General features: G+C 43.9%; 1 protein-coding gene across 2 annotated transcripts in view; it reads right to left on the reverse strand.

Annotated features, from left to right (window-relative positions):
* The window catches only part of PRKCB (protein kinase C beta), a 325,066-nt gene that overhangs the window by 73,793 nt on the left and 234,403 nt on the right, over window positions 1-16,870 (reverse strand). For both annotated transcript variants that reach the window (XM_025416163.3, XM_025416162.3), the window contains exon 9: window positions 13,906-14,052. In XM_025416163.3, coding sequence (XP_025271948.1) covers window positions 13,906-14,052 — 147 coding nt within the window. The remainder of the gene's footprint in view (window positions 1-13,905; window positions 14,053-16,870) is intronic.

A 16,870-nucleotide genomic window follows, 5' to 3' on the forward strand; every position in this document is an offset into this window, starting at 1 on the left:
AGAGAAATTTGGGCTCCCCCAAATCCAATCTGGTAGAAGAGGATCAGTAGGGTGCTTGAGCTGAGGTCGGAGTGGGACAGGGAGAGAGAAGCAAGCTAGAGCTAGATCAGGCCCACTGCAGACCCCCGGACTCCCCTCCATGCCCACCCCATGAGGGAACGGGCTTGTGCACAAGGCTGGAGGCAGGCATTGGGTGCTGGTCTGCTTCAAGGCATGCTTCCTCCTTTATTTTAGGGCTCCATCTTTTTGTGGGTTCCTGTCTCCTGTGGGTTGCACCCAGCCCTCTAGAGGCCAGCAGAGGGTATTTTGGATCAGCCCAGCTCTAAATTTTAAGGCAGATACTATGCCTCCCTTCCCCATCCTTTGCTAGGATTCGCCTTGTGTGCTTGCACTAAGCTCTTGTTTCTGCGGGCCACAGATTAGAATTCCCTGCCGAGCTTTTAGAAGCTGATGCCTGGGCCACACTCCAGACCAATTAAATCAGAATCTTTTAAATACTGGGGGCCTTCTTGTGCCAGGCCTGATCTGCCCTGGGGAGGACATGGTGGTGACTTGGCAGGCCACTGGGACGGTGGTGTAATCAGGGGCTAGAGCACTGGGCAAACGCTGTCCCTCCGCTCTTCAAAGGGTGTTCACCCACTCAGGAGTAGGATTTGGAGAGAAATCTGGGTGCATCTGAGTTACGAAATGAAGGGTAGCTTCAGCATCCTCATCTTTACAACATGACAGGAATCCTGACAAGCTCTTAGAGGTAAGAATGAGATTGTGATACCAGCAGTCTGAAGAGCTAGAAGTTTGCATCTAATTAGAATTGTAAAATCACAGTGGTACAGGTTCAGCTCTGTAATCATGAATTCAAAGCCTGACTGTGTCATGCGCTTGCTGTGTGATGGTGGGCAAATTACCCAACCTCGCTGAGTCTCAGTTCCCTTAGCCATATAAGGGGCATAATGACAGCTCCTCCCTCACAGGGCTATTGTGAGAGCAAGTGAGAGAATGCAGGTAAAACTCAGGCTCCGCACACAACAAGCCACACAGCTAAGGGGAAAGCAGAGTCAGGGAGCATAAAAGGGATGGATGTTCCAACGCCCTCTGTGGGTACATATGGTGGCTCACTCTCACCTTCTTCAGAAGACACAAACAGAAAGGCTAAAAGTGAGCCAAAGCAATAGACCAAGATTTCTGCAAGATCTATTTCCCAGGAGATGCTATGCGAAGTTGGGAATAAAAGCAAGGTCTCACAGTCTTAGCCCTCTTCGGCCAGAGGTTAGAGGACCTTGCCTCGGTGAGCTGCATGCTCAGTGCAGACAGGGCTTCCCTGTGGAATCAGCAGACCATCTGACACCTTCTAAAATTCCAAATGGGGGAGGGATGATATACCTAGTTACTAAGCTCTCCCACACTGTTTGGGCTGCAGACCTGCCAAAGCCCTCCCTCGGAGGGGGCCAGGAATAAAGAGGTGGCTCAAGGGACTCAACCCTTGGTAACTGTGGCCTGGAAGGGAGGGCGGATCCACCTTAACCCAGAAATCTTGTAGCATGCTGGATGTGAGGGTAAAACGTCGAAAAGAGTCCATGAATCCATGGGGCCACAACTATGACTCGATGGCATAAGGCCTGCAAAAGCTTATCCAACAGAAAGAACTGAAGGCACTGTGCTCACCACAGCTGATGAGCTGTGAGCCTTTGGGGGCTTTCCCAATGTGCAACTTTCACCAGATGCGAAGATGTCCTCACATGCTCTAGGTTATCTTGAAGGCCCCGATTTTGACTCTCCAAAGTGTACTCTTATCATTCAAACTTTGGATCAAATTTCCCAAGTGCACATGTGTCTGCCCAGACGTGTGTTTTAAGTTTTATTTTTGATGGTGGTCACCATAATCGAATATGAAGTCATGTGGTTTGGGGGAATCAAATGTCTTTGCCTCTAGCAGCAAACTGGAAGTTAACAGTCTAGAAATGATTTCTGGCAACTGGGGAGACTTGCTAATTGAAGAAGTACTTCAGGAAAAATTGAAAACTGATACAGTGGGGAAAAGATGTTAATTGGGAGTTAATAGTGTGGATCTGGGTAGGACTTGGTGGGTACAATCTTCAAACTGGCCAGACAAAAAAATATCAGAGCAGAGATGCTCAGTGTGCAGACCAACTTAGATGATACAACTTGGTTATTTCATGATTTATTATGTAAGACTTTCCGTATTTAAAATAAAATCTCTTTATATGGTTACATATGTATGATTCCAACTATATGACATTCTGGAAAAGGCAAAACCATGGAGACAGTAAAAAGATCAGTGGTTGCTAGGGGGTAGGGGGGCGGGAGGGATGAATAGGCGGATCTCAGAGGATTTTTAGGGCAGTGAAACTATTCTGTATGATACTATAATGGTGGATTCATGTCATTATACATTTGTCCAAACCCACAGAATGTACAACACCAAGGGTGAATCCTAATGTAAAGTGTGGGCTTTGGGTGATAATGACGTGTCATCCCAGGCTCTTCAACTGTAATGAAGGCACCACTCTAGTGGGAGGGGGCTGCTGATAATGGGGGAGATTAGCTGGAATTTCAGATCAGAGGTCCGGTTAACAGGTGTTGAGATTTAAACCTTTTAAAATAATGCCATGTGGCATCTCAGATTTAATCAAGTTGAACTACAGCCCACTAGCAGAGAGAGCCGAAGGAAGTGTGAAAGGAAGTTTAGAATGGAGGTCCTCTTAGCCTAGTCAGCTCAGGGCTTGCTATTGTTAAGCAAATGTCACTACGCCGCCGCCGAGGAAGGAGTGACTCATAGCCACTGCTGGGGAGGGGGAGGAGTGGGGTATAAGAAACTGAAGCCTGAAATGCCTAGCTCCTGTATTTTCAATGAAGATGTTTAGTTGGATTTAATTTTAAAAAATTTATTTTAATTGTTTGATTGGGTTGTAATAAGAAATGCAAAAATTTCCAAACCCTGGGCTGTATTGCTTCTAATTACTGATATCATAGAATCGGTAATGATAATTGATAGGTATCAACTCTAGTTATTGTAGGGTTCTTTTGAGCCAAAAATCAATGTTCGTGACATATACGCTCAGTCAATTGTCTTTGAATCATATGTTATATTTGACAAAGCTAGATGGTTAAAATAAAAGCAGATTTAATTTGACTGTTTCTTCAGATGGTTCCTGGGGAAAACAAACCAATAATTGATGCCTTTTAGCAAAAGAAAATGCAGCAAAACCCTTAAGGCTCTGTCATTGATTTGAACAATTAGGTTGCACAAAGGAAGCCTGTTTCTCTATAATCTGATCTGCCCTGTGTGCACAAGCCTGCCGTTGCTGGTGGTGTTACAGGCTAACAGAGAACGGGGTTTCTCCAAAGCAGGAATGGAGCACTTTGAGTACAGGTTGCCTTGTGGCTTAATGGTTATGCATTCAGGAGCCAGACTCCTTGGGTTTGAGCCTGCATCCACACTGCCTGCATGAATCTGCAAGTTCCTTGTCTGTGTCACCTCTACTTTCTCACCTGTAAAATGGATCTAACAACAGCACCCACCCTGGAAGATCATTGTGAAGTTTCAATGAGCAAGGCATTTAGAGAAATTCTCCATGTACAAACTATATTATCAATCTCTGCAGTGGTTTTGATGAGGTCAGTACATAATGTGGAATTGGACAGGTTGTGGGGGGATGGAAACAAACTACACTTAATCCTACTAACTACCCATATTCATGTATCTACAATTTTTACCATGGGTGTTGCGTAATTATAACCTACAGGTTTCTGCTATTATGTTTGCTGCAGAAAAAATTATGGGTTATACTGTTAGAAACCAGGGATTCATCTTAACAGGACTGTGAATTTCTGAAAGAGCGCATAAAGATGCGGTCTAGATGGATATGGGCGGATGGCAGGAACCGTGACAGCACGGTAATTGGACCGGTGGCCATGAATTATTACCTGAGACAGAGTTTCCATGTTAATAGGCTCTAGCTGGTCTTTCAACAGCAGGGGTTGATTTAACTTTGTATTATTTTTCCCAAAGAGTCAGGCAACATGTTCAAGAATATGCAGACTTAAAAGAAACTCCCACTTTGGCCTGTGTACCCAACAGGCCAGCTATTTCCTTCCTTCTCTTAGAGAAACTGCCCATACCACCTCTGCTTTTGAGAGTCTGTTCCTATTGTGCTTCCTGACAGACAGCTGGAAAAGCCACCCCTCCCCGTGGCTACAGCTAATCGAATGGATCATAGGGCTCTCTGAGCTATACTATATACTATACTATACTATACTATACTATACTATACTATACTATCAGCTTCTCTTAAATTTCTAGGAGAGTCTAGACTTGGGAACGAGGCATTGAGAATTGAGGAGTGATATAAGGCATATCCACAGAGAGAGATATTAGCAAGAAACAGGGATGGGAGACTGGGGGCTCCCAAGATGAAGGCCATGGTTTTGGGCTCCAGGAAGCTTCCTTGTTTTGGCTGCAGTCCTGCCTTTGGGTGTTGATGAGATACACAGAAACACACCACATCTTTCTAATAAGTACCCCCTTTGCTCACTCTGGCTTTACAATCTGCTTACAGCAGGGCAGAGGCTTATAAAACTTGAATTCCAGAGACTTCATTCTCCTGACATCATTAATTTTGTTGGGGAAAATGGACCCTTCTAAAATGTCTTGTTCTGTAATGGGCTCTCTTCTGAGGAGTAAATGTAGGGACTGTAGAAGAGCAGCAAGTCATTGCACAGAGGAGAGACATGGAAAAATCAGGAAGGTAGAAGGGCCTCACCAAGATCCGGGAAGATGAGTTGGCAAAAATACCGCAGCTGCAATCAGAATTGCATATGAAAGACTGGGGGGGCTGGGAGGAAGGTGCCACCATTGGGAGAGAACCAAAGAGAAGGCAGGAATCCAAGATCAGACAGCAAATGTCAAAAGGTTCTCTGGAAGAGGATTAAGGGAACAGGTAGCAAAGACTTTGAGCTGCCTGTGAACCATATGATAAAGGAGCTCACCATATGGTGCAAGAAGATAGCAAAGCAGGTTCAAGGAAAGGAAAGTGCTTTTGTCTGTAGGATTATATAACCACGTCTAATGTATGTGTGCGTGTGACTCCATACCACTAATGAGATTAAAATTAGGAGAGACTCCCACATCAGGAGCTCCAAGATTTAGGAAATGCCTTTGTTACGGGTTTGAACTAAACTGCTTTTTAATTTCCTCAGGCAATTTCTTCCTGTCTTAACTCAGGGCTGCGCTTGGTTCCAGCAGAAGATGCTGTAGTCTGGGGCTTGGAGCTCTGGATTGCTCTCTTGTGCACAAACCAAAGCTCATACTACTTAAGCACGCTGGTGGCTTTCAGGGAGACAAGCCATGGAGGTTGCTGAGGATGTACGGCTCGGGTGCTGGTGCTGCCAACCGGCACCCACTTTAGCAGGCACAGGAGGCATGGTGCCGGGGAGGGGTGGGGCATAATCTTTTTAGGCGCTCATGAAAGCATTTTAAGGTCTTTTAAAACCACAAGAAAAAAAAAGTGGGCTTTTAGGCTGAAGAAAATGCTTTAACGTATTATATGAATATGTTTGCCCTTATGCCAATGTAGTCACATAAGATACCCTTTTCAAACGCTCTTTTTCCACAGCAGAAGGAGGGACCCACATATGTCATTAAGGAGCTCTGTAGCAGTTTTAAAATTGCTGTTTCAAAAAAGACAAGACTAGCATTTGGTGGAGATGAGTGGACCACAAGGCAGGGACAAATGCTGTTTGAGATGGAAAGATGCAACAGGAATCACAAAACCTACTTTCAAATCCTGGTCCAACCTCCTTCCCACTGTGTTGTCTTGGGGAGGCTATTCAACCTCTGTGACTTACAATTTCCACGTAAGTATGATAGGGTTAATGTCAGTAGCTGCCATGCTGGGTTGAGATGAGAATTCATATGATGTAATGCCTATAAATCCAAGGCATGGTCCCAGGCAATTCGTATGAGCTCAAAGTTAGAGACAACGGGGAAGGGGTGTGTGGAATTGCAGATGGAGGAGGGGTGGAAGAGTGGGTGCAGGTTAGAAGAAATGGAGGTCAAGAGCTGAAAAAGAACCAGCTAAGGAATTTCTGCACACATTAGAGATGCCTCCCCAGGCTTGGAGGATCCCACCAGCCAAGGTCCACAGAGTAGGGGGGCAGGGCTGGAAGGGGGAGTCCATTGCATGAGCCTTCTCAGGAATCCCTGTGATGGCTCACAGGTCCCAAGAGCATCTGCACACAGATAGGTGACTGACAGGCATAGTGATGGGGGAGAGCAGGCAATCTGGAGCCCTCCATCACTGTGGGCATGCACTTTGTCCAATGGCAGAGGCTCAGAATAAAACCAAGGTATGTAAACTCTGCTTATACTCAGAGAGGGGGGGAAAAAGAAGAGAGGGGGGAAATGAGAAAATAAGAGGGAAAACCGTTAACTTCCTAGAATACGTCTATGATGTGGTGTGGTGACCACTGTTGGCGCTAGGAATGCAGGTGTTAAGTATCAAGCAATCGAGATCACGGGTATCTAAACCAAACCCAATCTGTCTTGACTAGCTGTGTGACTTTAGCAAGTTATTTTAACTTCCAGTCTTTCATTTCCTCATCTGTAAAATGGGGATAACAGCAGCTACATTATAGTGTAAGTGTGAGACAATATATATAAGCTCTTACAACAGAGTCTGGTGTATAGCAAGGACTCCAATGTTAGGGGGCATCATCACCATCATCACTACCACCATAGAACATATGTTCCATGAAGGCAGATACTTTTGTCTGTATGTTCACAGCCATTTCCTCTACACCTAGAAGAGTTGCTTGGCACATAGCAGATGCTCAATAAATACTTGCTTGAATGAACAAATCCTTAATTACATCTGTTGGTGAGCAGTTTATAAAAGTGATGACTTCTCCTTGGGGTGGGGTGTGGGTTCCAATCTCAGCCCCAGTTCCTTTCCCTCATGTCTGCCCTCTGCTGTCTATAAGCAGCCACCATACCTTGCACTCAGATCCAGAGAGGAAAGAGTAAGGAGTAAGGAGATCACTTATAAAAATTGAGAGACCAGTATTCCAGAATTTGCTGAGGGTAAAAGTCATAGTGCAAAATGATATGGTGTGGGTTGGTGGGGAGGAAGTGGAGGCCGCAAATCCCAAAAGGGTAGTTTCAGTCTCTGGATATATTCAATGAGGACAGGACAGAGAAGGGAGGTCAAGACCCCAGGGAAGATTTTTAAGGATACAGGAAATGTCAAGCATACTTCTCATCAGGAGGAAATAATACAGAGGACAGGAAAGATCAGATACTTTCTGTACCTTCCAGATATGCACAGAAAAATAAAGCAAAAGACCTCATGTTCTTAAAAATAACAATAGTAATTGAAGTGCCAAATTCTTGTATAACATAAGATCTTTAGGAACGATTTTTCTCAAAATGTGGCACTTGTTCCATTAGCAATACAAGGACAAAGGTATTTCTCTTTTAGTAAATTCTCCTAGAACATGTTAAAATAACTATATGAGTGGTAGATCAAGCCTATGAATTTATATATTCTTTTTTAGGGCAATGCTAAGAGAAGAGAAGGAAATTAGCTAAAACCATTTTAAGAAAAACATTTAAGAAAATAAGGAGCTATGTATATGGGGAAAAATAAACAAATGCACGAACAAATAAATATTTGGGAAACATGGTCATGGCTATAGTCAATCCTGTTGTACAGTCTGAATTTTGAGCTACAGGAATTGACATCAGCACCGTGGACAGAGACATGTGTGTTCAAAGTCTCTAGGGGTACTTGGAAGGGGCTGCTTCCTAACCCTCAAGTAACCTTAGTGACACTCAGGCACTGATGTCACCATTATTCTAGGAAAGTAAAGCCCTTAGAGAGGAGGCTGAATGGTGTCTCACCTCTCAGGTTTTGATTTTAAACCTTCTTGGATGCATACAGAGCAGCAGACCTGGATGGGACTTTTTGAAGACATGAATGTTATACCTGGGCACCCAGTTTCTAAGGACTTTCCACTTTTTCCTTTTAATCCCATAAGCTGCTGACTTCTTCCTACTTGATTTATTCCTGGCTTATGCTGTGCTTCAGGAAAAGCAGCACTAACACCTGGCATGTTCCATGATTTGAACACAAGGAAATGTCAGCTAGAAGATGAGCTTGAAGTTTTCTGTTTATGGATCATGATCAACTGGGAGTTCTGAGGGCAAAAGTCAGGAGGTCTTTGGTGTTTCCAAGCAAATGCCATCCAGAACTGAAAAGTAGGGAGTATGGTTGATGCCACTAGCTTTCCACCAAAATTGTTCTCCCAGCTTCCCTTGCATGGAGGCATGGCCATGTGACTAAATTCTCTCTAATAGAGTGTAGGCAGAAGTGATGGGTGTCACTTTTCCAAAGCAAGACTTTTAAGAAGCAGCTTGTACCTCCTCCATACTTCTCCCCGTCCACCCTCTGAATGCAGACAAAAACAAGGCAGTAGAGATTAATGGAGTCATACAAGATGGAAGGAATCTGGGTCCCTTAAACCAGCATATGGAGAGAGTGAGGGAGGTCAGGAACACCCATCTCAGACTACTACATGAATGAAAATTAAGCTTCCATTGTGTCAGAGCCAGTGTACATCTGGGGGGTCTCCTGGTTATGGCAGGTGATCTACCCTTACTATTAAAGGAGCTTAGGTGCCCTGGCCATCACATAGGTCAACCAAACCTGGCTCAAGGGTGGGGTCAGGAGGAGACCTTTTGGGATTTTCTTTGACTTCCCCTTTATTCCTTTATTCCCTTTATTTTGATTTTCTTTGCGAAGTTAACTTAACTCATCCTTTAGATACGGCCCAAGAGCCACTTTCTTGTGGAAGTCTTCACTGACTTCCAGTTAGGGCCAAGCTCACCCCTACAGGCTCTCACAGTGCACAGCAACTACCACAGTCATGCATTACATCTACTAGTGTGATTTCTTGACTAATGTTTATACCCCAGTGCATTTTTAAGTATGCATTTTTCAAAAACTCATAGAATAATACACTGCTTTGTACATTTTGTTGTATGTAAATTACCTTAAAAATTACCAAAAACAAATATTGAATTCTGGTTAAATGATATGTATGTGCAAGGATTTAGGGGTAAAGTGTACCAGTGTCTGCAACTTGCTTCGAAATGCATTAAAAATGAGTTGACAGTGGGGAGCCTGGGTAGCTCAGTCAGTTAAGCATCTGACTTCAGCTCAGGCTATGATCTCATGGTCCTGGGATTGAGCCCTGTGCCTGGCTCCCACTCAGCAGGGGATCTGCTTGTCTCTCTCCCCTTCTCCCTCCCCCTCTTCATGCTCTCTCTCTTTCTCTTAAATAAATAAAATCTTTTAAAAAATGGGTTGCCAGAAAGAAGATAGATGGATAGAGTGTGATAAAGCATAAGCAGTCAAATGCTAATTATAGAATCTAAGTAGTGGGTACTATGGATGTTTGCTGTATAATTCTTTCAACTTTTCTATATTCAAAATTTCTTCTTCACAATTAAAATATTGGGAGAAAAGTTCACTGAGAGTAAGGTATAGTGAGTATATTACATGAGAAGAATTATTCTATGTATATTAAGTTTTATATCATTAATCATAATGCTCTATGATTTGCTTTTGTTTTAATTAATATTGTGTCATAGACATCTTTCCGTGATGACAGAAAGGCAGACAGAGATAAGAGAGACCTCATTCTACTGAATATATCATGGATATACCATTAGACATTTAACTTTCATGTTATTGATGCACATTTGAACGATTTTCAATTTTTTCTACTACCGTTTTCCATGACAGATCTTTTACCTCGACTTTTGTGTTGTTGCATTTGATTCTTTATGTTAGATCTACGTCCACCACAGCACACACCTGCCTCCCTTTGCTCCTCACCCCATGAGCACAGGACCTTCCATAGGCAAGAGTCAGGAATATAAAAGAATAATAGTCTCCATTCAAACTTCTCAGCATAACTTTTAAAAAGGATTTGGGCCATATAGATCACAAGCACATCTGAAGTCTCAGAAGGCAGGCAATACTAACATTAATTAAATGTTTATTGTGGCAGCATTTTTGGATTAGAATCAGGTTTATAATGTGGAGAGTTGTATTTATGCTCTGCACATCTGGGCAGTATAATCTGGGCAGTATAAAGCTGCCCAATTTATATATCTGAAGCATAATTTTATCTCCAGTAATCCCCTGACAACCCACAGAGGTTAAATTCTTGAAAAGTGTAGAGATTGGTAAAGCTGAAGACAAAGATTCAAGGGATCACTAAAAATAGAGAATGAAACTCATCATAAGAAAACAAATTATAACTATGGATGGGAACAGATGTTAACCAGACTTTTAACTGTGGTGATCATTTCATAATATATACAAATATCAAATCATCATGTTTTATATACCTGGAACTAATGTTATATGGCAGTTACACCTCAGTAAGAATGAATGAATGAGTGAATGAATAAAAGAGTGCATGAAGGATAAAACTAGAAAAACTAGCAAAAAATAATAAATGATAATACATTTGAATGCTCTGTTACAAAAGTTCTAGAAGGCATCTATCTCTGAGTAAGCCAGATGTGCCAAGAAGCCCTGCTCAGTCAAGATAACCTTTCCAGGTAAATACTCTCACTTGTTCAGGAAAATAAACTCTCCAAATTGTTCTTCGTTTCAGAGTTTTTGAAACAGGGCTTACTCGTTTGGAGCTCAATGGCCTTCACACCCGTTTTCTGTCTTGTTTTCTTTCCACAGGTCTTAGCAAAAGGCATGTGTCACCCCCTAGGCATCCTACAAATGATGACAACTCCTAAGAGCACATTTTTCTTAGGCCAGATCTGATACAGTGGACCTGGGTGGGGGGGAGAGGTATGAAGATATCACCCCAAAGACCAATCTCTTCCATCTTTGGAAAGAGAAGAGTGCCGTGTTATGCTATTTAAGGGGATCGATCTATACACCTGACCAGACTGCAAAATGCTCAAAGTAGGCATTCAAATATAAAAACTACATTAATTGGAAACTGTGGTGCAAAGGATTACGCTATGTTTTAAAGGACCATTGAGGCTTTTGTTATTCTGTCTCGCTCTCATGACATACTGTTGTTCTCATCTGCTATTTGTTTGAGGCCACATCCCCAGCCTGGAATAGAAATCTCAATTATTGTAACAGTTTCCATGGAAACATATGATCTATTCGCTCTCATTTCCTCACCATTCCCCAATGACCCATTCTCCTACTTCTCCACCCCCCACCTCCACCCCTCATCCTTTCTCTAAGGCCTTCTGGCACTTCCATTTCTCAATTAAAAACTCTCCAACCTATATTGTTAACTGACCATAAAGGTGAAGAACTATGTGTACTAGATGCTAACCCCTGTGGTAACAAGGACAAGAATAAAAATGCATATTTATATGTGTTAAATTGGCACACAGGACCCAGAAATAAGCAAATGAAATGAACAAAATGTTTGCCTATGGAGGGCAGTAGCAACAAGGGGGACACAGAAAGGTGTGAACTTGGGTGGGAGCAGATTTCTCAGTGTTTATCCTTTCAATATAATTTTAATTATGAACCCCATGAACACACTGCTTATTAAAAATATAATGTAATTTTTTAAAACTACCCAACAGACTCATGTAATAAGAACCCCTTCTTCATTTAGGTCACGTCCATCCTGATCATCAAGGCAATCCACTCATCTTTGGAATCTAAATGCCCCTGGTCTTTCTAGCACTTTAAATCTCTGACCTCACCCATTTGTTTTTTTCATCCCTAGGTTTCTAGATTCCTTCTTTCCTACCCAGGTTATGACCCTCTTCCTCCTCTGACTTCCTTTCCAAGCTGGTCTAGATGTCACTTTTATCCATTTATTCAATATGCTTTTACTGAGCACATACTCAAAGCAGTCTCCATTGGATCTGCAGTGAACAACTCTCTTCTCAGAATCCTCGACTCCCTTATTAACCTTATGGCTTACTGATCCTACTCATCTCACCTTTAGCTCACATCTGCCATGCACTTCTCTATGTCCACACCCAGCTGCTCAGAGTATTGGCAAAAAATCACACAGAGGCATGGCTGCTTTCATTACCAACTTCAGAGAGCTTCTCAGTAATTTTACTGTATTTTCCTACTGTCATTCTCATTTCTTGCCCAAGCTCTGCAAACTCTGGGCCACAATTCAGATCACTTATTCCATCTCAGCAGATGACCCTGTGATCCACGGACAGAGAAAATCCATGCATTCTGTCCAAACCCTGAGTGGACTCAATCCAGAGGCACTAGAAGTACAGCAGTGAACAGGTTAGAGAGGGTCCTCTTCTCAAGGTGCTTAGGTCTTAGAAGAGAGACGAACCAATAAACAAAAGGAATACCATCTAGTGATGATTGTTATGAGAGAGAAGAATATAACCGGGAATGAATGAGCAGCTGAGGAGATGGTCCAGGAAGGCTTCTCAGAAGAGGTGTTGTCTAGGTTGCAATGGGAATTATAAGAAGGAACCAGCCAGGCAAAGCACAAAGGAAAAAGCATCACAAGAGCTCTAAGGAGGAAGGAGCTTTGTGCGTTTCAAAAACCCAAAGACCGCTGTGGTCAGAGCACTATGGGTGACAGGGGCAAGAAATTGAAATTGTCAGGCAGAGAACTGGGATTAGACTGTAAAGAGTGATGTCAGCCCAGGACAGAGTGTGAAATTTACCCCGATGTGACGGGAAGCCATCGGAGAGTTTTAATCATAGGGAGTGCCTTGACCTAATGCAACTTTGACAAAATGACTCAAGCCGCTAAATGGAAAGTGTATTGATTACAGGGAACCAGAGTGGAAGCAGGGAGGCCAGCTAGGAACTTCTGCGGTGGTCCAGGTGGTATACGGGGTTTAGATTAGATACAGGGTTTAGATTAGGGTGGTGGTCCAGGTGGTATACAGGGTTTAATCATGCCTGAAGAGGGAGAGAAGTCAGTAAATGAGTGGCCTGCTTTGGAGAAGGATCTGTAGGATTCGTGAATATGTTTCACACGGGTAAGAACAACTCCAGGACAACTCCCAGATTTGGGGCTTAGGCTACAGAGATGGAGAAGAAATTGGTATTTTTCACACACTTGAGTTCATGGTATGAGATTTATACTAGACATGTTTGCAGCACACAAAGGGATTAAAAGACTTAAAACAACACTAAGCAACTCAGGAATACTTATAACACAATCTTGACTTTAGTAAAACAGTGTCTCCCAGTATCTATAAAAGCTTCCAGAACCACTCTTTGAGTCCCAGGGTCGTCCTTCAATTCCACTGCTGTTTGAGAGGAATGGTTCCCATTCTTGGCTGCAAAAGGGATCTCTTCTGAAAGGCACATCAGATCATGTCACTCCTCTGCTTAAAAACTTTCAATGGCTCCCCACTGCGCTGTGAGTAAGATCCAAACTCTTCATCACAGCTCACAAGGCTTTGCAGGATCAGGCCCCTGCCCATCTCTGCAACCTCACATCCTACTACCTCGCCCTGCTCATGACATTTGGCCTCAACACCTTCTGATGGTGCCTAGTAGGTACCAGGCCCTTCTCTACCTCAGGACCTTTGCACTTGCTATTCTCACTGCTGGCAACATTCATTCCTGCTCTTGGAATGAATAGCTAGTGCATCTCATCCTTCAAGGCTCACTTTCTCAGACGGTCTAAGTGGGGCCCCCCCTCTTGATTTGTTTGTGGCCCACAGCACGCTATTCATTTTCTTCACGGTTTTTATTATAAACTACAGTGTTGTGTTTATTTCCTTTTTACCCTCTCCCTCGTTGGAATGTAGCACCACATGAACAGCAAATGTGCCTCCCTTGTCACCTGTCCTGGAGTGGGTGCAGCCCCCACACCATACCGTACCTTGCCAAAGCTTCCTTTCCCCAGCACCATCAGGAAGTTAAAATCCGTCAGTTTCATTCGGTCTCTGTTTCCATTGTTGTCAAGTTTGGATATGGTGTTGGTCGTCTTTTCTTCTGGAGCCTTGGTCCCCTGGCTGATCTTGGCTCTCTGGCAGAGGAAGCACACAGAAAACATTGTTAGGGTTTGAGGATGCCCTGTAGGAAGCCACAGGTACATGCCGTGAGTTGCGGTTCCTGCAGCTCGCTGCCTCCCCCGGCCAGCATCTCAATGAAGAGCACGACCAACATCCGCTCCGTAAGCCTGACACCCTGAAGTCATCCTTGATGCCTCTGTTTCTCTTTCATCCATCATGCATCAGCCACCACCAGGAAGAGTCCTTTCTTCCTCTTAGCTGTCTCTAGAATTCATCTGCCTTTCATTTTCACCACCACCACCTGCCATCATGTTGCACCTGGACAACCCACCATGGTTCCCTCCTCACTGGGCTTTTCATGCAACCAGAGCGAGTTTCCACTTCTTCATACCCAACCAAGTCACCACCTGCTTAAAATGCTTCAGTTGTGACCCACTAGGTTTGGGATAAAGACCTCGGTGCTTTTCACTGGCCTACATGGCCCAGTATGATCAGATTCTCCAGCCTCTTATCACTTCTTGGACCCTTCCCTATAACCCAGATTCATTCTCCTTTCACTTCCCACTTCAGGCCCATTGCATCGGCTCTTGCTGCTCTGGGGATGGCTGTTGTCTCTTTTGCCAACCAAGTTACGCCTGCTTCATGCTTCCACTTCCCCAGGGAAGCCTTCCTTGACTGTCTGTCTGGATTAAGTGTCCTTATTTGCTTCCTTCATCCATTTCACTTCCCATTTATACTAGATGGTAACTGTTCCCTTGTTTCCCCCAACATACTGGAAGCTCTGTGAAGGCACAGACTCTACCTCTGCAACTTCCCTAACAACTAACACAGTTTCGTGCTATGTGGGTAAGTGGATGGGTGAGGCCCATGTCGGTCCTCAGCGCAGCAGGGGAGGGTCTTGCTGCTGTGAGCAGCAGAATGGTGGCTCAGAATGGAGCAAATTGGGACACTGGGTGGCTCAGTGGTTGAGCATCTGCCTTTGGCTCAGGTCATGATCCCGGGGTCCTGGGATTGAGTCCCACATTGGACTCCCTGCGGGGAGCCTGCTTCTCTCTCTGCCTATGTCTCTGCCCCTCTGTGTATGTGTCTCTCATGAAAGAGTAAATAAAATCTAAAAAAAAAAAAAAAAAAAAAAAAAAAAAAAAGAATAAAATGGCAGCAATGAGGAGAGAAGAGGAGGTCAGTAGTGACAGCGGCAACCTCCAGGACTTTGTTACTGGAGTCGCCTCTAGGGCTAATAATCCTGATGCTGATGCTGGTGTGGATAAGCAGCATAATTCTGAGGAAGTCATCAGCTCAGGACGCTCCTCTGCCCAGACATCCCATACTTCAGCATCTCTCTCAGAGAAAAGGCCAAAGGCCAGAGATGACCCAGCCCCTGTGTACCTTCTCTGATTTTGGGCCTCTTCTCCTTGCATCACCCTGGCCTCACTGCTGTTCTCTGAAAGCACCAAACACATCCTTGCCCCCGGGCCTTTGCACTTGCTGTCCCCTGTGCTTGGAGTTCTTTCCCACAGCTTCTTCACTTCAGATAAGACAGCCTTTCCCAGGGTGCCTGGGTGGCTCAGTCAGTTAAGCATCCACCTGGTTTTGGCTCAGGTCATGATCTCAGGGTTGTGGGATTGGGTCCTATGTCAGGCTCTGAGCTCAGCACAGAGTCTGCGTGTCCCTCTCCCTCTGCTTTCTCTCAAATAAAATCCTTAAAAAAAAAAAAAAAGACAGCCTTTTCCAACACCAACATGCAGAAGCTCTCAGCAATCTCCATTCCCTTTATTTAGTTATTTTTCTCTGTATTCCTTATCACCATCCTACAAACCTGATATTTACTCATTTCTTAATTTCTCATCTTGTCTCACACTAGAACATAAGCTCCATGAAGTCAAGGATTTTGTCTATTGTTTTTTCCCCTGATGTCTAGAGCGGTACCCAACACAGAGTGGGCACTTATCTTTGGTAAATGAACCTTTTTAAACTGCAGTTGCTTTTTCAAACAAACAGAGATCAGAACATGAGAGAATGTATCTCAGAGTTCTTAGCACCATTCCTAGCACATACTAGGTGCTCAATGAATGGCAGCTATTATAGTTGTCCTATTATACAATTGTCATTTTTTAAGGATTTTATTTATTTATTCCAGAGAGAGAGAAGGGGGAGGAGGGGCTGAGGGAGAGGGAGAAGCAGACCCCATGCTGAGCACGGAGCCCAACATGGGGCTTGATCACAGGACACCAAGATCATGACCTGAGCCAAAACCAAGAGTCGGATGCTCAACTGACTGAGCCACCCAGGCACCTTTATTCAGTAGTCTTTTAAAGACAAAGAAGCAACAAACATTTTTTCAGGGTTTTGAATATCGTAAAAGAGTCTTTCATTCAAAAATACTCATCAAGTGCCTGCTATGTGCTATGATCTAGATGCTGAAGCTCAATCACAGAGACAAACAACTATGGATGCTCAAAGAATGTGCACCGCAGCAGGGACTGGGTCCTACACCTTGTATCCCAAGGATATTCTAGAGTTATTCAGGTCAACAACTTGATATCAGCCGCAGAAACAGCATTTAGGGAGTAGAGAGCAAGACACACTTGAAGAATCAAACGCTGTTTAGTTTGGCCGGAGCACAAAACGCAAGGTCCATGTGGCACGGGATGTAGCCCAAAGGCAAGAAGGACCAAGTCAACCCTGTCAAGAGGTCAGGGCTGATTCTGAGTATGAATCTAGAGGCTCTAAGGTGGGGCACCTGGATGGCTCAGTCGGTTAAGCTCTGACTCTTGGTTTCAGCTCAGATCATGATCTCACAGTTATGGGATTAAGCTCCACATCGGGATCTGA

This window comes from Canis lupus, chromosome 6, assembly GCF_003254725.2.
Source record: "Canis lupus dingo isolate Sandy chromosome 6, ASM325472v2, whole genome shotgun sequence".
In the NCBI taxonomy this organism is placed as follows: domain Eukaryota; kingdom Metazoa; phylum Chordata; class Mammalia; order Carnivora; family Canidae; genus Canis; species Canis lupus.